This window comes from Manis pentadactyla, chromosome 5 (genome assembly GCF_030020395.1).
Source record: "Manis pentadactyla isolate mManPen7 chromosome 5, mManPen7.hap1, whole genome shotgun sequence".
In the NCBI taxonomy this organism is placed as follows: Eukaryota; Metazoa; Chordata; class Mammalia; order Pholidota; family Manidae; genus Manis; species Manis pentadactyla.
In genome coordinates, this window is record NC_080023.1 from 15,965,965 (window position 1) to 15,992,330 (window position 26,366).

General features: G+C 39.7%; 1 protein-coding gene across 3 annotated transcripts in view; it reads right to left on the minus strand.

Moving 5' to 3' along the window:
* Positions 1–85: 85 nt before the first annotated feature.
* KCNIP4 (potassium voltage-gated channel interacting protein 4) overlaps positions 86–26,366 on the minus strand; it is a 548,447-nt gene continuing 522,166 nt past the window's right edge. For all 3 annotated transcript variants that reach the window (XM_036921018.2, XM_036921017.2, XM_057502132.1), the window contains exons 5-8: positions 10,856–10,963; positions 2,768–2,872; positions 2,099–2,161; positions 86–603 (exon numbers count right to left, since the gene is read on the minus strand). In XM_036921018.2, coding sequence (XP_036776913.1) covers positions 556–603; positions 2,099–2,161; positions 2,768–2,872; positions 10,856–10,963 — 324 coding nt within the window. In that variant the 3' untranslated portion in view covers positions 86–555. The remainder of the gene's footprint in view (positions 604–2,098; positions 2,162–2,767; positions 2,873–10,855; positions 10,964–26,366) is intronic.

A 26,366-nucleotide genomic window follows, 5' to 3' on the forward strand; every position in this document is an offset into this window, starting at 1 on the left:
TAGATAAATGAATGTCTTTAACAGAAAGCAGCAAATCTATAGAAACTGGGACTATATGTTTGCCTTTTTTTTATTGGAGTGATCCTTTTTACTTAAAGTATATAAATGGAATTACAGCATATGAACATGAAAATTAATTTCTGGAAATTAAATATGGATGTCAGTATTTTAGAAAACGATTTAAAATCCTGGGGCTGAATACATATAAATGAGTAGCAAAAAACACTGGCATTTTAAAATCACTGATAATGTGAAAGCTCAATCCCATGGCTAAAGAATCAATAAAACTATATGCCAAATTCTCTTACTTTTCAATATTCACAGGGTATGAGACGACTTAGAACATCCCATGAACTCAGTTGTATTATGAAAAGGATGTGAATTTAAAACTGGAAAGCTCAAACCTTTTGGGGATTGCTTTATGTTAAAACAAAGCTTGTTTGCATAATATGCCTCAGTGTAAAGCTGAGCAATCTATGCTAAAAGTGATAGCTCCAACTTTAAGTGCGGAAGAATAGTTCACATTTGTCTGTGTGAGGATGTGTATTTGACAAGTTAAATCACATTTTCAAAGAGCTGCATGGAGCGCATTATGTTTTCATCCTGTAAGGAAGAAGCACAGCAGGATTAAATTCAGCATGTTTGCAAGAAGAGTGTGCTATCTTGCCTCTAAATACTGCCTCCTCCCAGCCAAGGGCCTATACCAAAAGCTCAAATACTAAGTGCAAAAGTAAATATTAGTCTATGCATTTACCGCATAGATTACTATGAGCCCATTTTATGTTTTGTTGAATCTACTGGGCTTTAAACACTTTATTTAAATACTACTTGGTGTGAGTAGAGGATAGTTCTCCAATTAGAAGCCAGAATGGAAGCTAGAGAGGCACAGAGGCAAATGCAAATTTTGGTGTTCCAGGAAGATCACAGGCCAAATCACAGAGACATGTCCATGTAGAAGGAAACAGGGTTTATGTGTGAGCTAAGAGTTTATGTGTAAGGATTCATGAGGATTAGAGTTTGGGGCTTGTAGCCGTGTTTGCAGTAATTACATCACTCTTTCTGTGTCTGTTAGAGCTAAACCTGTGTGGCCCTCAGGAGCCTTTAAAAATGAAAGGTCTGAATGCCAGAGAAGGGGTTGTTTGGGAGAAACCATTACCCAATGGCTGTATTCAGTTCAGCCTATTCCTTTGTTTCCAAGGACTTCAGGCATTATGGAGGCACTTGGAGACTGTATGTGACTGGCACTCAGGGAGCAGGTTGTAGTGATGGTAAATGGTAGCTGAAGTAAGGGGACCGCCAAGGCTAGAAGTCAAGTGACATCGCCGTTAAGCAGGCTGATGTCACCACTTAGTGCTCTCAAGGCCCACCAAATAGAAGTACGAGTTAAGAAACAAGCAGACATCAGGAAAGGAAGGTGGATCAATATGAAAATAAAGAGAAAAGCTAAGCACCAGCCATGTTGGTCTGCATATCTATCTGAGCATTTCTTAATTGTGGTCCTACCCACACATCAAGTCAAATCATTCTAGGTAAGCTAAAACTGGTCTCCCAGCAGACGGTGAAGTTACTCGATTTTTCCTCAGAATTTTCTGTGCCTTATTCTTTGTGACTAAAAGTCACTACTGGTTTAGCCAAAAAGCCATTTCTCATTCACATACATTAACACAATGTGTTTCTCTAGAAATCAGATGTTCGTGCGGCCTGTGATGCCTGCTTGGCTTTATTGGAATATATGTTGGCTGTACCAGAGATACACATGTCATATGCTAAGTCTGAGGAAAGAACGGTTCAAATGCTACCCTCAGTGACCTACCCTCAGTGATGGATACTCTAAAGGATTTTGGGAACAAAAGCAGTACCTGTGCAACTTTGTGGGCTTTCTGCATACCTACCTCGGGGTAGGCGCTCTATAAATGTTGATTAATGGAATGTGTAAATTGGTGATTGTTTTCAAACCCGTAGGCTTATCTCTCAGCTGCTAGGAGTGGTAGGTTTAGGCATAGGATCTTTATTTTGCTCAGTTCATGGTAGCTAGCTGCAATGCTTAGTCTAGCTATTATGAAAGCAAAAGGGGTAGTTCTTTACTATCATTACTTACTTTTTGGCAACTTTCAATGAACTCATCTATAGTAACAACTCCATCTTTATTTTTGTCCATTTTCTGTTCAGGAAGAAAAGAACAAAAAACTTTATTTAGACTTAGCCCTTGATACCCTCACACCTGAACTTAATGAGCTGAAATTAAGGAAAGCCCAACTACCTCTCTTATGGGGAACTGCTTCAGAGCATCAACTAGAAGTTGATCAATAAGAATCATTTAGCCAACTGCTTTAGGCTGTTCCCTTTCCAATAGAATGTGGTGAAGGTCTAGAATCACTCTGCCCCCAGCTATGTCAGAGCTCAGGCAATTTGCTGAAACTTTCAGAGCCTTGATTTTTCTCATCTGTAAAATGGGGCTAATAAGGATTTATGACCTCATGGGATTCTTGTAAGAATTGAATGAACACACAAAGCAAAGGTATAATGTGACAAATAGACTTAGTGTTCTATCTAGGATTTAGTGAATGTTCAATAAATGTTATCAGTATTATAATAAACTCAAAACCCAATTACAGAATTAGTATGATGATAAATAGTCTACTGTTTTGTCCCTTTCAGTAAAAATTCTTTTCTTTCTCATTCTTTTGAATCATCATGACACTTTGCAAACATCAGGAAATTTATTCTTAATTTTCTCTTTCTGTTTGACTTCTGTTTGCATTCCTACCTGGAAAAATGTTTCAACATGTTGTCTGGGAGCATCTTCTTTGAGGACAGGATATGTGCATTTACCCATCATATCATATATTGCTTTCATTATATCAAGCATTTCCTGAAAAGTAAACAGTACATACATGAGGCTGTGTGCACTGTATGAAGAAACCAGTCTGATAAATTATTCTTACTCAACTTCAAATTTTTTTAGTTTTCTCTGATTCTTCTTTAAATGTCTTTTGGTTGTCCCCGGGGAAAAACCAACAGCTTTGTACGTTAAAAGCAGCAGAATCAGAATATAAGAATTATTTTCTTCATTTCAAAATGAAGCAAATTCCTGCACATGTAAGATGACCAGAAAAGGAATATTTTGGTTTAATGTTTGGATTTCCCTAGACTTCTCAGAGACTATCTTTGCTTTATTGAGTTTTCATGTATTTTATATGTTGATTATTGATTTCCTTTTATTGAGAATAAAATCAACGCCACATCAAGTTGTTAGAATATATAGATAGCTAGATATAAGCAGGGGGAGGGTAGGGGACTTTGGTCAGGTGCTTGCTTACATCCCACACATTCTTGTGCAAGCAGTTCTCGCAGGATTTGAAGTGAAAATATAGGTAACAGACCAGTCAAAAGCCACTAGCTCCAACTTGGAGAAGTTGACCCAAACTTCACCTCACAACCATTAGCATAATAAAACTCACACCCCTCTTTCATTAGCATAGTAAAAACCACACCTCCCCAGCCATGACAGTGCCCATGGGAACCAAATATAGTCAAAAATCCCTCTGCCCACGTGAGGGTGGAGCAAGCCTGACCTGAAAAGACCACACCTGTTCCCTTTGCAGCCTGATCCCTCTTAGTGAACATCCACCTCCCTTTATAGAAAAAAGGCTCCCTATTGTTCCCTTGGCATAACTGTGCCCCAGCTCTCAGACATGTACTCTTTGTCTTTTTTTCTATAATCTTGTTTTCCAAATAAACTCTTAATGCTCAACAGCTTTTCTGCATCCTTTCTTGAATTCTTTCTTGCAAGGAGACCAAGGACACTTCTCCAGTAACAAAGGTCTCAAAGGTCATTAAGATTTTCATTGTTTTTTTTCTTACTCATAGAATTCTTAAACTGAAGAAATCACACATGTAGATTAGTCAAAATATGTGACTGTGGGAAACACTTGAAAATTCATTATTTTATTAAAACAAAACCTAGTTTTTGACTCGTCATGGGAAGTCATTGAGAAGATGTGACTGCCAGTTGACTTGTGGGCTTGGACCCTGGCAATCTGAGGCTCCTCACACCTTCCCCGTGCCATGTGCATTCCACTTGCCTTCCCTGTGCAGAGGCTGCCCCAAGGACATGACCATGAGATAGTGTTGTGGTGTTGAGACCATCTGTGCCGAATACCTAACTGAATCCCGTTAAAGCCTCTATATAGGATTCTGGCAGGTGGATGCAGAGGTTACTCATCTTGTGGCCACTAGAAGTAAGCCTTGTATGTAAATGCCCTTGCTTATTCAACCTGCCACCTACCAACGTGGAGTGGCTTACCTCTTCCTCTGGTCTTTCTTTGCCCTCCACTAAGGGAGCTGGCTTCACCTGGAAAGCTCTCAGGGAGCTGTCAAAACAACAATTGGTAAGCCAGCCAGGAGACTGAAGAAACAGGCCTTGGGAAAGAGGCATCTCTAGGGAAAATCCTGAATTGGCCAACAATTCTATGTGGGGTGGGGTGGCCCATATGTCAGGGGCTTGTGGACCACCCCTTGAGTACTGGACACCCCAAAACACTGACTGCTTTAACAGGCTTCTTTTAGAAACTGCACAGTGCACTGTGGCAAAGAGAAACCCTGTGATAAGGATGAACTTGAAGAGGAGGATGTTGTAATTGATGGTGAGACAGACAAAACACCCCATGCAGTCTGACCCCTATTACAAAAGAAAGCAAGAGCAGCCCCGACAGCAGCACAGAACCCAGTCCAAGAAATGTTCCTGATGAGAGACTATACTCCTGCTGAGCTTGTGGACCTGGCTGCCAAGTTCCAGCAAAAGATCAGGAAAAGTAACCCAGGCAAGTCCAGGGGGATTAGTGGGGATGATGGCATTACTTTGACCAGGTAGGAGGCAGAGCAAATGAGCAAATTAACCATTACCCTGCCCTCTTGCAGTGAGTGCATGGCACTCAGGGGATTCAAGGGAGACCCTCCATTAGAGTGTGGATATTCTAGCTTGCAGTGTGGCTTGGCCAAACAAGGGGCGGGTCCTTGGGCTTGTGGAACCCTGGCAATCTATTTTGGAGGTACACCAAATTCTTAGAGAGTTGGGGGTGAAACAGGCAATCTATGCCTCTGTCTTTGAAGCCTTTTGATCAGGCTGCATTCAATGTAGGAATGAAAGCTAAGATTCTCCAGTTTTCCCCCAGTAGCTGGTTTGGGACACTGGTGTCCATGCTGAATGCAGCTGCAGAACAAGACATTTACAATGTTGAGCAATCCACTGCTTATCTGGAGGAAACTAACACATCCTGATGGGAACAGGTATGGACTATGCACAAAACCCAAGACAGAGAGGAAGCTTGGAAAACAGGCTATCCCAACTGGTTGTAAAGGTTCCAGTAAAAATAACCTGGAAGCAAATGTGGTTTGGCCTCACTGCTGTGGGAACACCACCTGAACAGATCGACCAACAGCCCAATGCTGTGTCAGTCAGCCTGTGGAAAGCCTTAAAACCTGAATGATAGTTCATACCTGCCCCATCTGCCCCTACCATTCCTGATGCCCCACCTGCTCCAACAGAGCCCTTTAGGGATTTGTGGGTTCCCAAGCTCTGGGTATAGGACACAGGCCAAGGCTGTCTCCAGGTGAGGGCTCTTGGAGATGATCAGAGGCCTCATGTTGAGCTCACTATTCACTGGTTCCCCAGGAATAAACAAATGGTGACAGCTGTGGTTCACACTGGAGCTGAATGTAATATAATACATGTAACCCTCAGAAGTTTTCTGGCCCATCTGCACCATCAATGGTAAGGGAGGGCAAACACTTATGGTTGGGAAGATCCCTTTGACACTGCAAATTGGTTGTTCCCCCACCATGGATTATGAAGTTTTTATCTCTCTAATACCAGAGGACATATAGAACAAGAACATGAACATTCCACAGGGTCAAACTCTGCAAACCTCTTTCGTTGAACTCTGCCTCTGGGTTAAAGTAATCATACCAGTGGTGAGGGGGAACGCCAACTGGGACTGGTAAAGTCCCTTCCGCTCCCAAGAAGAGTGGTAACTGGCAAAGAATATACTTGTCTGTTGGTTATAGTGAGATAGGAGAAACATCCAAGAACTGCACTGAGTGGGTATTGCACCCCCTGCCCATCATGTCTCCAACAGCCTAGTATGGTTGCTTAAAAAAGCCTAATGGCTGATGACGGATGATGGTGGACCATTAAGAATTGAACAAGGTAGGGTCCCCTGCCTCCATCCATTCGGCTGTGCCCACTATTAAATCTCTTGGCCATGGATCCAGGAGTGTACCATGCTGTGCTAGACTTAGCAAATACATTTTTTGGTATAACCCCTGGCCAGTGAGTCACAAGGTCAGTTTGCCTTCACATGGAGGGGCAACAACAGACTTTCCAAATGTTTCCCCAGGCTTCCTGCACAGCCCCACCAGATGTCATGGGATGGTAGCCTGAGATCGGTCCCTGCTCTCTTTCCCCGTATCATTAACATGGGCCCATGACATTGATGATGTCATGCTAATGTGTGAGAGCTCATCTCTGCTGTGGAATACCCTGCAGAATTCACCAGAACATCTGTGAAGGAAAGGGTGGTTGATGAACCCACAGAAAATCCAAGGCTGCCATAAGGTCCCTTGGTTGGAGAAGACCCATGTTGTCCCAAAAGATGTGACTGATAAGGTGCAAGCTTATCCAAGCCCTAAAAATGCAAGAGAGCTGCAAGACTGTGGGGATTTGGGGGTTTGGAGGACTTTTATTCTCCACCTGGCATAGTGCCTCCAACCTTTATATCTCCTGGTAAAGAAAGGGCACATGCGAGACTGGGGGTCAGAGCAGTAAACCAACTTTGAGAAGGCAAAATTCTAGGGAAGCAGATTAAAGCTCTGAGCATCTTCCAAGCAGAGCTACCATTTGAATTAGATGTGTCCATGACTATGAAGGGTATGAGTCAGGCACTGAGGCAGAGACAACCAGGAAGAGTGCTCCTAGGATTTTGGTCCCAGCTCTGGAAGGAGACAGAAACCCAATATACCTGCTAGAGCAACAACTCCTAACAGAGCACACAGTGTACCTCCAGGTAGAGCAGCCAGTGCAGTAGCCAGTGGGCTGAACTCAGAGGGGTCTAGCTGGTGATCAGTCATGAGCCCTGGCCTTTATCCCTTTGCACTTACAGTTGGGCTGTTCTAAAGGGATTGACCCTGTGGCTTGGACAGTGGTAAGCCAAGGGATGGGTGATCATGACTAAGCCCCACAGAGTCAGAATATGTGGAGAGACATTTGGGTCAGCCTGCAAGAGTCCAAGACAGTCCTCACTGTTTTCTACATCCAGGCTCATAAGGCACAGACACCCCTTGGCAATCAGGAACCTGAAGCCCTAGCTCAGGGTGAGTCCATATTACTGGCCCTTCAGTAGATACAGCAAATCAGGTACATAGAAAGAGCAGCCACCATTGCTCCCAGGTGGGATGGTTTATTGCCAACGATGCCAATTACCCCTGAAATATAGTGACTTAGTTAATGCAGTAAGAGCAATTCCTGTGTGTTCTAAACAACACCCAAGGTAATTTCCAACAGAGTCTGTGGCCAGCTACTAGAGTTCCCAACAGGCAAGGAGCTGATAAATTGATTATATTGGACCTCTCCCTCTGAGTGAGCATTCTACATGGCCTTGGTTTCTGTGGACACTGCATCTGCCCTAAGCCAAGCTTTCTCCTGTCACCATGCAAACCAGGCTGCCACCATAAGGGGACCAGAGAAACTGAGTACCATGTATGGATACCCCTATTGACTAGACAGTGATCAGGGGTCACATTACAAAGTTCATGATGCTCAAGACTGGGCAAAAGAACATGACATGGAATGGAGATTTTATAACCTCTATAATCTGCCAGCTGCAGGGTTGGTGGAAAGCAAAAATGAAATATTAAAACAGCAGATTAAATTACAAAAAGGTAAGGCTACATTGGAGCATTGTCCCAGGCTTTAATACATTTTAATAATCAACAAGTAGAGCCTGTTGTCCGATGTGCCAGACCCCTGCCAAGGCACCCAGTACCATCAGGAGGTCAACAAGACAGCCATTGCCCGACTCTACTGTGGGTCAGTGCACTGTACCGCTCATAACGCCAAGCCCCTTCACACCTGGGAAAGGAATTATCTTGTAGGATTTTCAGTGGGGTGTTCCACTGGGGTGGGTAAGTTACTTCTCACCCCTGTCCACTCAGGGCATGTTGTAGAAGGGGACATATGAGATGGTTAGAGCTGGTCACAACGGGAAAGGGGGAACTACTCAGTCTCCAGCGGGAGCCCACTGTCCTGCTGCAAGCTAGACTGTAGAAACGCCCTTCACCTGGAATGGAACAGGCACGAATGAAAGAAGGAAGAAGGTGGGGGTTCTGGTCTGGCATATTCTTCCCCTTAGTCCATCTCCTCAAGCCTGGCAGTGCTGCGTTCTCTGGCCAACACATATGGTGTGCATAGCCGGGTCAATTTCTTCAGACTGTCAACTTCCCTCTCCTCAAGGCCACGTTCTGCTTCCCACTGGTAAATATTTGGCCACCATCTTTGTTCCCTCCACTGGCCTGGAGGCCATTGTGGAAGCCCTTACTAAATTCGCCCAGCCAGCCTAAATGACAGCAACAAAGCTTGTCCTTACTGAACACTGAAAGTTGTCCTCCAAAACTACATGGCCTTGGACCTTATTACGTCTCCGCAAGGAGGCACCTGTGCCATTATCTGCACAGAATGTCGTGTGTTCATGCCTGATGAGTCTGCTAATGTATCATCTTCATTAAATCACATGAGGACACAACAGAACACCCTGGGTGATCCTACTTCAGGTGAGGGGACTTAAGAAACTAGTAGTTTTTTGGATCCTGGACTCTTAGTGAAAAAAGTTGTCACCAATTTGGGGAATCATTGCTATAACCTGTGTCTTCTCTCACATGTGCCTGCACTGCTGTGGCGTCTGCCTCCAGTGTCCCCAGGGAATCAGTTAGCTGCAGAGGGAGCCACCTCCATGCTAGTAAAACCCCTTGCTGACTGCTCAGGGCCCCTGGTGGAGGAAGGTGTCACATGGGATTGTAAGAGCCTCTCGCCATGGGTGGAGTGTTGGGGGAGGTCATCAAGAAGATGTGGCCATCTGTTGACCAGGGATCTGGACCCTGGTAATCTGAGGCTCCTCACCCATTTCCCTGTCCTTGGAATATGCATTTTGCTTACACTTCCTGCCCCCAGAAGCCACCGCAAGGACATAGCCTTGAGACAGTGATGTGGTGTAGACCATCTGGACTAGACATGTGACTGAAACAGTTAGGGCCTCTATATAAACTAAGATTTTAGTGTGTGGGTGTGGAGGCCGCCCAAGACACTTAAGCTCCCTTGCTTATGAAACCTGCCACCAATCTACCCGGGGTGGCCTGCCTCTGTTTAGTCTCTCTTTGCCCTCTGTGTAGGGGGGCCTGTTTCAGATTTCACCTGGGAAACTCCTGAAGAGCTCATGAACAAACAACTTGTCGTTTTAAATCTTAGCAAACAAAATCTCATTGTTCAGACAAATTTAGATTTGCTGCTTTACATTTGTTTCCTTCATATTGAAGTTTCTACATAAAAGTTTCTGAGTTAAGTTGATGACATGGAAGTCATATCTTTACTTTTGAGAGTATTCAGTTACATTAATTAATGATAAAGTAGTTTGTAATTTATCAATAGCAGGTGAAAGCTTTTAAGATGTTTTGAGTTTAGGGAAGTCACAAGAAGTTTGACCCAGGAAGAATTCATGAGATGTATTAGACATACGTAGTAAGAACAGCATGTTTGTGTTTAACATAGAAAGATATTGCAAGTGATTGAAGGACCAAGAGATACCTAATATTCTTGAGATTTCTGAGTACTAAATGTTTACTGTATTCCAAATATATGAGAGGCACTAACTATTCAGGGTATGCTCAATATACATATGCAGATACTTAATATTAATGAAGTCTTAATTCAGATATTTGTTGGTAAGAAATAGCCCAGCTCCATATATCCTCTGCTCAAGAAACACAAAAGGAAACCCATGTCATATATCAGGTTAATTGCCATATGCTATAGCAACGGTCAGGTGTACCTGTTCTTGTGTCAATAGAGCAAGCTCATGTCATCGGTCAGGTCTGAGAGACCTCTTGCCCAAAACTCAACTTTCAGGAAAGTCAGTGAGGCAGTGAGGAAGGACATATGAACATTAAGGCCCCTGCTCCACCCCCATGACTCAGGTAGTGTCATCCCTCAGTCCTGCTTGCACCCTGTCCTGAATCTGTTTCACTTACCCCATCCATTTTCACTTGCTTCTTCTTACTATGTTTTAAATTGGTTTCATAAACCATTTGATATGAGCAACTTAATTTGGTCTGTGGGTCTTCTTTCTTGGATAGCATGCCTGGAAGTGTTTGGGGGCCCCACCATTCCATCAGGCCATTTTCCACACAGTGCAGGTCATCACACAATCTACGTCATTTTAAAATTGCATGTTTCCATATGGATTATATTATATGGGGAAAAAAGGTCATAGGATAAATATCCTAACATGGTCTGGACACATTTTCTTACTGACTGATCCCAACCACAATCTTTATCCCACTTATTGTATTTATTAGAATGTCATCTGGAAACCAGTAAAAGCCTTATTCATTTTATGTTTACTTTGCAGATTCACCATAAACTATTTCTATCCATTCCAAAATGCTTATTAGACTGTTTCTCCATCACCACATAAAATCTTTAGATATACTGGAAAAGTGACTCTCAAATTAATAATTGCAGTAACATTTTGAAGTTAAAAAATGAAAATGGTCTAAAAGATAGTTGTGTTGGTAAGGCATTTCTTACTTCTTTAGTGATGTAGCCATCTTTATTTATATCATACAAATTAAATGCCCAGTTGAGTTTTTCTTGTACTGTCCCCCGTAGCAAAATGGAAAGACCCTTGATGAAATCCTAAAAAGAAATAAAAGTACATTTTTATATGACATTTAAAAAAAAATCTAAGACACAGATTCTGATAATGTTCTCTCACAAATGATGAAAGCAAGGGTTATAACCTTCTTGATTTTGAACTATTTATTTAGCAAAATAATCAATGGGTCCTTGGTCCTGTTTTTCATCTTGGTCAAATGGGGCCCTTAGCCAAAATCATCTGTTGTGGCCACCACTCCTTGGCTTTAATATTCTCATCTTCCAATTGGAAACTGTGACTCAAATCAGCTGTGGAACTGGAAATTATATCAGAACAAACACCCAAACAGCAAGATGCAGGCTGTAAGTGGTATTGGCTATAAAGTGCACACAACACTACAAGAACACACAATTCTTTTACTGAAAAGAATCTAACACTGCATCTTTTAGAATACAAGCACATCCATAATGTAATTCCCATGAAAAAGATCTGCTAACAAGAAAGGTGGACTGTCCTTAAGATATGGAACAGTTACAACCTTTACTTAGAAATCAAGTTATAGTGTTCATGCTGGCAGTGGTTAGGAGCACGGTGCTGGAGGCCAGACTGTCTGCATTCAAATTCCAGTTATGTCACCTGATAGCTTTTGTGTCCTCAGACAGCTTGACATCCTTTTGCATCAGTTTCCAGATCTGTACAATGGAGATTATAGTACCTACTTCTTAGAATTAATGAGTATTAAAAGAGTTAAGTTGCTTATAACAATGACTGGCAAGGGCATGAGCTATATAAGTACCAAGTAAATGGAGCCCTCAGCCAGTATCATGGTTAGACTGCTTTGACTGCATTGTAGATGAACCAGATTAATTTGATCAAATTCATATATATTTGTTGTCATGGAGAGTAAACACTGTAATGTAATTCTGAGTTCACATAGAGTTGATAATTTATTGTTAGATAGAAATGAAAGAGCAGAAGGAAAACCTGGATGTGGACTTCTGGGTGAATTCACATTGTACATTTCTACATTCCATCATTTTATCATTTTCTTGTCTCAATTTCTTATGTTTTTTTCCCCTACATCTTAAAATAGATAACATTCATGTAGCTCAAAATTTTTAAATTTCTAAGATGTTTGGGAAAAAATGTTCTCCCTGTTCCTGGACACCAGCTACCCTATTTCTTTCCTCATAGACAAGTGGCAGTAGGAGGTTCTTGTATTTACTTCCAAAGAATTTTCATGCATATATAATTATAGAGCATAATAGAGCATACACACACACACACACACACACACACACACATAAATATCTTCTACCTTGCTTTACACAGATGATAGTCTAGCAGGCTATTCTAAACTTTTTTTTTTCACTTAATAAACTTTGAAAATAACGTTAATCTTTTCCACTCTTGCATAGAATCATGAATGTATCATAGTTTATTTAGCCAATTTCTCATTGATGAATATTTAAAGATTTCTAACCTTTTTAAAAACAAAGCTACAAAGAGTAACTTTATATATACATTGTTTATATGTCAACAAGTATATCTTGTGGGTATACTTGGATATAGTACTTAGAGGTAGAATTGCTGAGTCAAAGGATTTGAACACCTGTAAGTTTTAGAGTTATTTCCAAAATGTCCCCCAATTATTCCCCTCAGAATCTATGTATAAGAATATCATAGCTCATTAATACGTTATAGTATCAAACTTTGATCTTTTCCAGTTTTATGGATAACTCTTTCTTAGATTATTTACATTTCTATTTATTCTATCATGAATATATTTGAGCATTTTTTTCAAATGCCTTGATTTATAGAAACTCTTTACATATTAGTGAAATTAACCATTGTCTGGAATATGTCTTCAAGTGTTGTTTTCCAGTTTGTCATTGCTTTTGATTTTTATTATGTTGATTTTTGTAAAGTAGGCCTCTTTTCATTTTTATATTCTAGAATTTGTCAGTCTTTTACTTTATGTCTTTTGGTTTATATCATATTGAAAAGATCTCCATTCTGAAGTTACAAAGTTTTTTCCTAGCTTTTTTCTAGTACTTTTGAAGTTTACTTCTCTATATTTAAATCTTTATTCCATTTGGAATTAATTTAATGTTTTTAGATAGTTATCTTGTTTTCACAATAATATTTATTACCCACTGATTAGAGATTATTTATGATTTATTACCCACTGTTCCTATGTCCTCTTTCTTACCCCGTTTTCCTCTCTCTCTTAAAGGAGCCATGTGATTACCTGGAGCCCATTCAGACATTCCAGAATGATCTCTCCATCTCGAATCTTTAATCCCATCTGCAAAGCTCCTTTTACCATGTAAGGCAACATATTCACAAGTTTCAGAACTTAGGATATAAACGTTTTTGGTGGGCCATTATGTAGTATACCAAACTCTTCTATGTTTTAGGTCTTTTTGTTTTTCTGATTTGTTTTCTCATTTCTCAGTCATATTTATTTATAGGTATTTAATCCTGCTGCTGCTGTTATAAATGAGGTATTTTCTTTTTTACATATTCTAAATTAGTTTTGATTGTATTTATGAAAGCTATTTATTTTTATAATAATTTTGTATGCTGCCAACTAAATGAGTGTTCCTGTTGTACATGATATTTTTTCAATTGGATCTCCTAGGTTTTTCATGAATGTGATGATAGTAGCTGTTAACGGAGTTAATTTTACCTCTTCTTATGAATTTTTATGTTTTTAATTACCTCCTTTTTCCTAATTCCATTGAATAATGCCTCTGGAACAACATTACATAATGACAATAATAAATAGACATCCTTATTTTTTTCTGCATTTAGTGAGACTATTTCTAGAGCTACTTTAAGCATGGTACTGACTTTTTATCATATTAAAGAAGCATATAATTACCATTTTATTGAAAAAATTTATCAAAAATGACCATTGACCTTTTTTGCAGAAATGGAAAAACTGATCTTCAAATTAATAAGGAATTTCAAGGGACTCTAAACAGCCAAAACAATATTGAATAAGAAAGACAAAGTTGGAGAACTCAAGCTCCAATTTCAAAATTCAAAACTACAAAGCTACAATATAGTGTGGTACTGGCATAGGATAGATACATAGACAATGCAGTAAAACTGAGAATCTGGAAATAATATCTAACACCCATGGCCATTGACTTCCAATGAGGGTGCCAAGATCACGCAATGGGGAAAGCATAATCTCTTCAACACATGGTGCTGTGGCAACGAGACAATATACCTACTCTACATCCTGTCTTTATTCAGGGTGAAATGTAGAATGAGAAATAAACATGACTCATGAGAAACCCACAAAAAATCTCTAATATTTAGTAGGCAGAAAGAAGAGAAGCTGGCAAAGGATCTTGAAAATAAGTTGCTAAAGAAATAAGAGAAGTCAAGAGGAGAGTGCATTTCACTAGGAAAGGATGCTTCGTGTTGATACAAGATGCTGCTGGGGAACGAACAGTGTTCATCCCTTCGGCAGCATACAGGTCACCAGTGACCAAGGGGAGAAGCTTCCATGGAGTAGAGGGAGCAAAGAGTGGTGGAGATTCTACATGGAATACTGAACAGTCTTCCCTGACCATGGCAACAGAGGGACAAGGCACTATCTGAAGAGGAATGTGGGATCACGGGAGAGATTTGAAGATGAACGCTTTGAACACTGAAGAAAAGAATCTAAAAAGGGAAAATGCTTAAACACATGTGTGAGAAAGAAGGAGAGTAAGAACTGAACTGGTACTCCTGAGACAGTGGCAAGGATCCAAATGCAGGGAGATGGTCCAAGCTGTGAAGAAAGGAGGCATGTGTCCTCAGCTAATACAATGAAGGCGGAGAACGTGGTAGCAGACGCCAGTAGCTGACAAGAGGTGAAGAGGAGCCAGTCCCCATCTGATAGCTTTCATGGGAGTCATCTGCTTGGGAGTGAGTCACATGGTAGGAAAGGTAAGAATTGGAGGTTTGAGGAGAGAGAAAGAGGAAGCCCTACTACTAGACAATAAGGTGACTTACACAAATTATAGGACAGTAGACCTCCCTCAAAATACTTTCCTGTCATCTACCAGGAAATTGTAAAACAAATGTAAGCCTATAACTTATTGCATATTGTAATTAAAGGGTAATGACACTGTTTGGAGATGTGCACTATACAGTTGCAAACCTTAAGCTTTGGCTTTTAGGAAGGTATAAAGTAGTCACCGCAGAGCACGGGAAGGTAGGCTTATCAGAGAAAGATGGCTGGACAATTTTGAAAGGCCAGATGAGGTTGATGGTTATCAATATAAACCTTACCTGTTGTTTCAAACCACAGAATAGTAGTTATATGCCCTTAGTTGAAAAGCACATATGGATACAAGATCTTGGAAGACATAGAGCATCATTTCTCAAAATTTAGCTTGCAGCAGGGCCACCTGGAGGGCGTGCTGAAACAGATTGCTGGGCTCCAGCCCTAGAGTTTCTGATTCATTAGGTCTGGGGTGGAGCCCAAGGATTACATTTCTAATAAATGTATTTATTAGGTACTGATATTGTTGGCCCAGGGATCACACTCTGAAAACCGTTGCCCGACAAGAACCATCACTGGCATTACACCCCTCACCAAGCAGAGCAGACCAGAGCAACAGTGAAAAATGTAAAGACAGCACTTTTAGTCAGGTGTGGACTTTTGTTGTCTGCCTCCCTAGTAGGCCCCTAATTTCCATTTCGTGCTTCATCCCGTTCTGCAGAAGTGCACCCCATCTCCAGCTCTAGTGATGAAACCATCATGTGGGCAAATTTGGGGAGCACATTACATCCCTTGGATCAAGGCAGTTGCTTCTATGGTTGCCATGTGACTGCACCCAGGGTGCGTCTGCATGATTCCCAGGACTTCTGCTAGGTATGGTGTATAATGCAGGTGCTCTCCCTTCCCTGCTGGACATGACCAATCAAGCCTGGAGCCCAGGAGCTGTTGGTATTTTCTTGTGACCCTAGGGGAGTCCACCCTTACATGGTAGCCAACTCTATCTCTGGGTTTTTTGTTCCTGCGAGCCAATGAAGTTATCATATTGTCCTTGTTAGTTAATATATAATTTTATATTATTTGTGAACAAAAGCATCCTGATTCACCAGCTGATACTGAATTCACACTTTCCTTTTAAATGCTATGTGCCCTGAAACTACTTTCATGAAAAGATAATTATGGTTTTTGAGCACCCCCATCTCTTTTAGTACACCATCTTGCAGGATGATTATCAATAAAGTTATTCAAAACAGGAACAATTCCTTATTTGTACAAAAGGAAAATGAGAAACTCAATGTGCCTTTTGTGGTTTTTGCTCCACATTTTTTCTGAATGGTAATTGAAATCTGTCAAGCAGAAGTTGCAAGCTTTAAAACAAACAACTGCTTTCAAGAGTACTTTGAACAATTACCTTACTTTCATCTTAAAAGAAGGTTGCATCTGTCCCTAATGTACAAAATGAGAAGGGGATCAATACTGAATTCTGGTTTCCATTCTCTTATAATTAAGGCAAAAGAAGGAAAAAGGCATAGGGATTTATCTTTATAATATCCTAGTCTTATTCACTAGTGAGTTTTATTTATCTATTAAACCTTCATTTAATGCCTTAATGCTGGTTACTCTGCCGGGGACACTAGTCCTACTATGTTGGAAGATGTCATTGAGAGGACATGGCTGCTAGTTGACCTGTGAGCTGGACCTGGCAAGTGGAGGCTCTCAACCACTCCCTGTCCTTAGACCATACAGTCTGCTTTCTGCTCCTGGACAAGAGACACATCAAGAACACAGCCCTGAGAGAGTAAGGTGGTGTTGAGACCATATGGATTATATGAACCCAGTTAAAGCTTCTATATAAACATAAGTTTCTGGTGGGCAGGTGTGGAGATTCACTCTTCTTGTGGATGCCCAAGACAAGCCCCGTAGGTAAGTTCTCTTTCTTATTAAACCTGCCACCTACTAATCTGAAGCGGCCTCTTTCTTTGGCCCCTCCTTGCACTTTGTGTTTGGGGCCAATTTGGAATTTCACCTGGAAAGGCTCCCACATTTGCAAATCAACATTCTACCACTCCACCTGCTACTCAGAGAACATCATGGCTTAGAACCGTGCATTTGGAGGTATTTGCAATCAATAGTCCCATTTATAGATGGGAAAACAATGTTAAGTATCTTGCCAAAGGTTAAGAAGTTTAACTAGTTGGGCAGTGACAGATTCAGTATGCAAAGTCACGCATATGTATATATTATATTTCTTATTCTATGCTTGTTTACATATTTCATGAACATTTTTAAGGCTATTTCCTTTAGTATGACCTCCCTTGATTGCAGTTAAACTGCCATAATGGTTGAGCTACTCTTGGAAGTTTTTGAAAGATACAATTTCAGGTACTATCTAAAATTTGCATTTGTTTGGAACTAGTAAAAGGTATCAGCATATCTTAAAAATAGCAAGAAGCATATTTTTCCAAGATTCACAGTCTGATTTTGTTACATAGATGAGATAATATATTTACCTTGATTGATGCACAATATTGACTTGTTTATGTAAATTAGTGTGTTAAGAGGTAATTATGGTCACATTAAATTAAGTTGGAGGAAAGTTTTTGGTTTGATCTCACTGGAGACTCTTAAATATTAATGAATTTTTAAACAGAAATCATAAATGTAAATATATAATAAATATATATAAATATAATGTTTGATTTATATAAAAATAAAGAAAAGAATATTGAAGAGAATTGCCATCACATATAACTCTATCATCTGTTTACATTGAATATTTCTATTGTCTTTTTTATGCATTCCTTAGCATATATTTATAGTAAAGGTCAGATGGCATATATACAATTCTGTATATTTCGCTCAAAATTACAAGCATTTTCCCAACCACTGAAAATTCATTGCAATATCATTTAAATAACTACATATTAGGTTGAACAACATGAAATTGCTAATATTTTTGGTATTTGCCCAAAATAGTAATTTCATATGGTTTAATCTAATAATACTATTACAGTGGATTTTGAACACTTTGGACCTAAAATCACAATAAGATTACATTGATTCTCTTCTATTAATTTAAAAAATATTCTTGTCATTAAAACCTCCATTAATTCTACCACGTACTAATGGCTGTGATCTGGAGTTTGAAACACTCCTTTGTCATATGGATATGTTGTAATTTATTTAACCATACTTCCCATTGTTGGATGTGTAAATTACTTAAAATATTTTCTTTGTTATAAATTACGCTATGGTAATAAAACGATGTTCTGTATTCCCCATCATTTCAACTTTTTCCTTAGGAAATAAATAGAATTCCTGGTTAAAGGGCCCTAGGAACACTGAAATGTAATAGTAATAATGACTACAGTTTATTAATTGGGAGGGTTGTGGTAGGTAATTTCCATGCATTGTTTCATGTCAGCCTCATGCAACCAGAGGAAATAAATATTGTCTTTGTATTAGAGACGGAGGCTCAGAGAAAATATGTAACGGAGCCAAGGTGTACAGTCGGCGAGCAGTGAAGCTGGAAATTGAACCCAGACCCCTGACTCAAAGCCCAGGCTGCCATTTTGACTAGAATTGAAGCAATGGGCTGTGGTTATACAGAACAGTGTATAATACAAACACACATTATGTCTCCTTTTTTGGTACTATCTGACATAACTGTTAGGTGATATGAAACAGTGACTCATAGTGGTTACAACTCACTTACTTTCTAATAGCATTTGTAAAACATTTAGATGTACCAGGAAATTCATAATTCTTGCCATAAAATTATTGTGTAGATGAATTAGAATATGGCCTTAGCTGAGTCAGTATGTGAATATATGTACCACTTTGGATGCTATAAGAAGGTAAGATCAGCTAAGAAGAATCCCATTGGTTACATGTCCAGGAACACTGACCAGACAGAGAGACAGAGAGAGAGATTAATTATCTGCAACTGCCCAGAGGTTAACCAGAAGCAGTAACATTAATTGAGCATTTTCTATGTGCCAGGCAATTTTCTAAGCTCTTTAGGTCCATCATTTAATCATACAGTAGTTTTGTGAGGTATTCTATTATTGTTATCTCCATTTTACTTTGTGGAAATTCAAGCACAGAGACATTGAGGAATTTGCCACAGGTATCACAGCCAGAAGGGACAGAGTCTGGATTTGAACCCTGTGTCTGACTGTGTGTGCTCTTTTAGAAGACAGGAGATTTCTAGAGTTTCCATGGATGTTGGAGTATGAAAAGAGGAGACTGACAGATTCTAAGACTGTGGCAGGAAGGATATTACATAATCCTGGAGCATCTTGTAGTCCCAGAAAGAAAGGAAGTGATGGAAGAAATGAACAAAACAAAAGAAAAAAGCAAGTAGAATGATGAGGACATGTTGAGAGAACACTGGAGTCAACTGCCAGGTCTCCCCATGGCCAAGCTAGAAGAATTTGTGCAACAAAATAAATAAGGCCATAGGAGATTAAAACTCAAAGTATAAAATAAAATAGCTATTAATCCACACCAAGGTAAATAACTGATTGAATAAATTCATAAATGGGAGAGAAGAAACAAGTTTCCCATGCAGACTAATTCCAAATAAGTTATGTAGAAACTACCCTAAGAAGGTGAAGCATAACTACCCTCTCCTTAAGTATAGGCTGTGCATAACTTCCTTCCAAAGAGTACAGTTTGGAAAGAGGGGATCAAGAGTAACTGCAGTGGAGGATACCGACACTACATCCACCAGGTGATCAGGATGGAAGTGGACAGCATGAATCATGTTGAGACTATGTATTCTTGAAATTAAAGGGCCCTTTACCTCTGTGATCTTCCTCCTCAAAACACATATGACCAGTCTAATCATGAGAAAATATACATCAAACAGATTCTAACTGAGACATTCCAAAACAATTGACCATACTCAGAACTGGCAAAGTCATCAAAAACAAAGCATATCGGAGAAACTGTCACAGCCAAGAGATGCCTAAGGAGACAGGTGACTAAATGCCATGTGGTATAGCCTACATAGGATCCAGGACCAGAAAAGGGATATTCCTAAGGAAATACGAAGAAAACATGGACTTCAGTTAATAATAATGTATCAATATTAGTTCATTAATTGTAGTACATATACCATATTAGTGTATGATGTTAATAATAGAGGACGCTGGGTGTGAGGTGTATGGGAACTCTGTGCTATCTTTGCAATTTTTCTGTAAGTGTAAAATTGGTATCAAACTGTAAAATTTATTTAAAAAACAAATTTAAAAAAGGGCCCAACCTTCAGACTTTAATAGCAGATATAGATATTTATTGTATGCTTTTCTCTTGTCTCTCTTGTTATAACCTTCTGTTATCCTGAGGTTCATTAAACGTTACTGCTTGTACTGTGGGGAGATTTGGGGGACATGTCTTTGGGGGCCACAGGAAGTTGTAGGCTGGGACAGCTGTGGCTGGGCTAAGCTGGATACGCTGGATGCACATCCCAGGGCAGGACTACAGTGAAGGAGCAGGCCAGAATGGCAGGTGACGACAAAATTTAGGACACGTGTAGCATGGCCACAGCCCCTGGGAATCAACAGAAATGTATAGATGGAGCCCAGGGTTGAAGGACCCTCCTGGTGAGAATAGTTGGATTCTCCAAAAAGTAGCCATAAAAAATAGGAGAATATAGCTCTTAGAGGAAACAAAATTCTGTCTTTTGTTTGCTCTTCTATCCCTAGCACCTTAAAAATGCACAGAGTAGTGCTCAATAAATATTTGTTAAATGAATGCATGAAATGAAAAAATTCTGAAGCTCCCTTTCCTTTCCTTCCAATAACAGCAAAGCTTCCTGGAATGGTCCCTAGGCAAGAACAGAATTATGTGTACAGTGTGTGTGTTGAGCAACATATGAAGAATAAAATTTAATGATTACTCTCTGATAGTATCAGAATTATAAAGCTATTAGTAACATTGCCTAAATAATTCCCATTGATGTCTGACACTTCAAAAAAAATAGATATTAAATTTGACAAAATAACTCATCCTAAAGAGAATCTTCTCCTATAACCATAACTGATATTCAGGATGAAAAACACTTTTTCTCATCACTGTGAATGATGACAAAGAGATTACTTTTTAGGTTTATAACATCTCCAGGGGGTACCACTCACATTTTATTCTGTATGATTGGATTGTCAGTGAATGTTGTTTTCTGGAAGCTCTGAACTATATCTCTGAGGCCAAGTCATCAATTACCTATAGGAAGCAAGTATAGCTATTCCATAATTGTTCCAAAGAAAAAATACATTCTAACTCAGCCTCAATAACTCAAGTAAGCATGGCATTTGGGACACATTCAGTGGTGTATATTGCCCTGAGGGTGGCAATGTTCAATAGAAGGTAACTGTTGAAATGGTGGTAAAGTTGCAGGGTTGATTATGCAGCCAACAACTGAGTCGGTAATCAGTGATTTTTGAGGATGGCATGGACTAGTAGCGGTAATTGTAAAAGCTGGTGACAATACTCAGTAACCAAATCATAGAATGCCATCTTAGATGTTAGCTCACAAATATTGTGGCTCTGTTCTTTGGTCGGAGTCAATCTGTTATGGGGTTGAGAATGGGGGTTGGAAAACGATGGTCTAAGGGTCAAATATGGCCCACCATGTGTTTTTATAAATAAAGTTTTATTGGAACACAGCTATGCTCAGTTATTTAAGGTTTGTCCATGGTTGCTTGAGTGCTACAACAGCAGAATTGTAGATACAGTACAGACTGTGTGGCTTCTAAAACCAAAGTATTTACTATTTGGCCCTTTACAGAAAGTTTGATGTCCCCTGGTTAAAACCATATATTTTAGAGACAGGCAAAACTGGGGTTCAATCCTGATTCTGCTATTTACTAGCTGAATGACTTTGGATTAGTCACTTAAGCCCTCTGAGTTTGGGTCTTCCCATCTCTAGCATGAAGCTAGTAACACAAGTCCTTCATTTCTTTATCTGCAATTCACCACCTCCCTCCAAAATACTTTTTATAAACAAAAAGAAAAATGCTTATTGTAAAGACAGGGAGAGGCAGCAAATTTTGGTGCCAAAATTCATCCTGTGCCAAACCTGTAGTGAACTGACATGAAAATATTGTTAGTATCAATTTGCCTATCAACTGATCTATCAATATTGCATTAATCAAAGGACACTGATAGCTATATCAACACTTCCAAATCTTGGTGGCTTAACACAATATAAGTTTATTTGTTACTCACACATAGTGAAGTATGAATGGGAAGGTGGCCCTGCTCCATGTAGTCATTCAGAGACCTACGATCCTTCCACTTTATTTCTAGGCCAATTGAAATATGTGACCTCACAGTCTCTCCAGATGGGAAGAAACAAGAAGGAGCATGGTCACTTCTACCCACATCCCATATGTAAAAACTCAGTCATAGTGGATCAGATGGCATTGGAGCAGTAGCAGTATCTGCCACTTTAATTGTTTATTACATTTTTGTTGTTGTTGTACAAACATTATACACTTGATTACAGCATGCTGCAGATACTGCTGAAGACACTAAATAATATAGACTATAGGCACTGCATCACCTTTCTAAATCTGCAACAATCTGAATGATAAAGCTCAGCTGGCTCTGAAGACTTCAGATGAGGGCCTGGGTCTCTATATACCTTAGAGAAAGGACAGCACAGCTGCTGAAATGCATTCTGGGCCAGACTTCCTGAGTCAGAATCCTGCCTCTGTTACTTTCTATCTGTGTGACTTTAGGCAGGTTGCTTAACTTCCCTGTGATTCTCTTTCCACCTTTGCTAAAAAGAAGATAATAATACTACCTATGAAAATTTAAAAAGTCAGTGTATTTAATTCACTCAGCACAATGCCTAACATAATGGGTTCTAAATAAGGGTCAGTATTATTGTGTGTAGCTATCATTATTGTTAATATTATTTTTAAACAGTACAGTGAGTGACATACAATGAGTGCTTTTTTATATAATTAGATGCAGAACTCTTTCATAGCATCGTGGACAGGGCAGTTATCTAGCCTTTGGTGGGACAAGTTCAATGGTACAAAATTACTGTTGAATAAGATGACCAATGTCATTATGATTGGCTTGTTAGGAAAATCTCCTATATAATAACTGCTATGATTAAAATCTACTAAATAGTGAGCATGTATTTGGTGCCAGGCAGTAAGCCAACCCTTTTGCTGACATTATTATTATTTTTCATTCTTACATTACCCTGTGTAGTACTTTTGCTTGCTCATGTTTTACAGAGATGAACACTAAGGTCCAAAGGGTTTAAATACTCAGCCCAGTGTATCAGCCATTTGAAGGCAAGACAGGGACTAGATCTAGTCATAGCTAGATTTAGGGTCCCTCTTGTCTTATTCATGCTGTTCTTTGTGTTTAAGCAAATGAAGTAGAAAACTTCCATTTCCTTTTATTATAGAATCGGAATGGTCTCTGCTGTACCTCCCAGGATGCTATGCTTCTCAAAATATGTTCATTGCCTAAATCACTTCTGTTTTCTAGAGACTTTCTAGGTAGTTAATCAATTTAGAAGCATAACTACAATAGCCTCATGTTAAATTTGATTTTGATTCAACATTTACTAATTTAGCCATTAGTTTGCTTATTAAGGAAAAGGCATTTTACCCTCATGCTTATAGTATATAGCCATTACAACTAATTCCCCAGGTTATAATCAATGTTCATCACAATTACTAGCATTTCACATAAATATTATAATGGCAATGTTATGCATAGTCCCATATCATTAACGCCAGGCTAAATTTACATGTGAAATTAGATATAATATGCTATGGGTAATTAATTGTACATTTCTTATACATATAAATAATTTCAAGTAATGAAATCAACTAGTAGATTTTGCCTTATCGTTCTCTGCAAGCTAGCAATGAAAGCTTTGATTAGATGAACTGGAACCTTCTATATTATAGCTAAACTAAGGCTGGGCTGTAATTAAACTGGTTGGTTAAGTGCAGCAAACATGAATACAATTATCATGGGATGATCTTAGCTACCTTAGCAGAAGAAATGTTACAGGGGACAGGTACCTATGAAATTCTTCCACATTCCCTTTTCCACCATTAACTGCTGCTGTCTGCTCTGGGATATCACCTTGACCTCTTTAGGCTTCTTAGGCCACACCAGCCACTGCCAGCTTCTACTCTTCTCTTCTCAGTCATGTTTCTTGGTTATCAGAGATGGCTTGGTGAAGTTCCTGACCCAGGATCCTCATTAGTAGCACTCAGTGTGCATGAGTAGCTAGTATGTGTGAGCAGGCACTTTGCTGCCCTTATAACCCTGCCTCTGGGGCCACTGACTCAGTGGCATCTCTGAAGGCCGCACCTTGCTTTTTCCGTTGTGACTGCACCGAGCCTTGCTCCCAGAGAGTTGGAGATGAGTAAATGAACTTTCCCTCATAAACATGACAGGTGTTGCTGAAATGTATATACACCCATTCTATTTTAATCTAGTGACCTCTCTTCTTTCTCATCTCCAATGCTTTAACTGTAGTTTGGACTTACATTGGCTCCTGTTGGAACTCTTGGAATAAAGAGCTGCTAATTGGACTTCTTGTTTCTAGGAATATAGCCCTGTTATCTTAACTTCCGGGCAGAGAACTCCTCAAGGATTCCTTACCACCTACAAGACAACCTAGCCTCCTTATCATCCTGCGTTAGACGGCCAGGATCAGACCTTAGCCTCAGTACCCAGCCTTCCCTGTTGGCCCTCCCTTTCTGTATCTGACATTTTAGGTGATTTACAAATGCTTTCTCTTCATTCCCAGGCCTCTGCCTCTGCCTCACTCCCCACAGCTTCCCAGCTTGAACCCTTATTCTTTTGACCAGCTCCTGTTTGTCCTTCAGATCTAGTTCAACTCTATGACCAAGCTTCCCTGACATAATCTCGCCAGTACCTTTTCTTATTGATCTTTTTCCATCATCTGCTTTCCTTTATCACAGCACTCACTGAAATTCCTGCCCACGTGTACAATGTACCCTGCCCCACTCCCAAAAAGTTGACCCAACAAATGACCTTGCTTCCATTATACAAGCTAAGTACCCAATTCTAGTGCATGTGTGTGTTGGGGGTAGGGGGTATTTCTCCACATCACTAAACAATTCTCCAGCATTAGTTAGGTGTCTTACAATCTAATTAAATTCTGACAGTTTCTACCTGGAGATAGAATTAGATGGCACACTTTAAGGATTTGGTCCTATAAGACCACCCACCCCCAACTTCCCATCCCCCAGTCCACCCAGTTCAGATGGCATTTGCAAGTCCAGGTTTTCATATGTGCTCCTGACCAGTGGGTTACAGATTGGTGGTTTCAACAAACCCCTCCTTGGTCTCAATTTCTTTGTCAGAATAGCTCACAGAACCCAGAGAAACATTTTATTTACTGGATTACTGGTTTGTTATAAAAGGACATACCTCAGGAACATCCAGGTGGAAGAGATGCCCAGGGCAAGACATGCATAGAGCAAACTTCCATACTCTCCTAGCACACAACTCTCCCCACATCACCATGTGTTCACCAACCTGGAAGCTCTCCAAAACCTGTTTTGGGGTCTTTAAGGAGGCTTCATTACATGGGCATGATTGATTAAATCATTGCCCATAGGTGAGTGAACACAAGCTCCAGCCCTCATCCTCTCTTGGAGGTCAAAGATGAGACAGAAAGTTCCAACCCTCTAATCACAAGGTTGGTTTGGTTCCCCTGCAACCAGCCCCCTTCCTTAGTTGAGGTCCAAAAGTCATTTCATCAGTATAACAAAAAACACCTTTATTGCTGTTATCGCTTAAAACTTCCAGTTTTAGGAGCTCTATACCACAAACTGGGGGCAAAGATCAAACATATTTTCTTATTATAAATCACAATATCTCACTTATATTAAAGAGAAAAACCAGAATTAATTACAATGTAAAATAACAGATAATTCTATTCCCTAGAGACCAAGTATAGCTATTCAAAATAAGCAAATAAGAGGAGCTGTCCATTCTACCCATAGTTTTCCTAACAAAAATGAAAGGCAATAGTCCTCACAGATGATCAGAGTTAGTGTTTAGATTATTCTCCTAACATTAGATTTAAATATGTTACTACCCATGACATGCTATGTACCATATGAATGACATCACTATGTATATATTTCATGCAATTTTGTTCATGAAGTATTATATACATGTGTTAGGCAGAAAGACAGATATGAGCAGGATGAAAAGAGGGTAGGGCCCCCCAATAACTCAGGGAGTTAATCAGATTAATCTGGAGAGCCAGAAAGCACTCACAGACTCAATGCCCTTTGCAATGTGAGTTCAATTCACATGCTCTGATTCTGGGCTGACCTTGAGACTTGCCCTAGTTAATGCAGATGAGATAGGGCAGAGATATAAAACAAGCATCAGAATTAAAAAATGCCAAGATT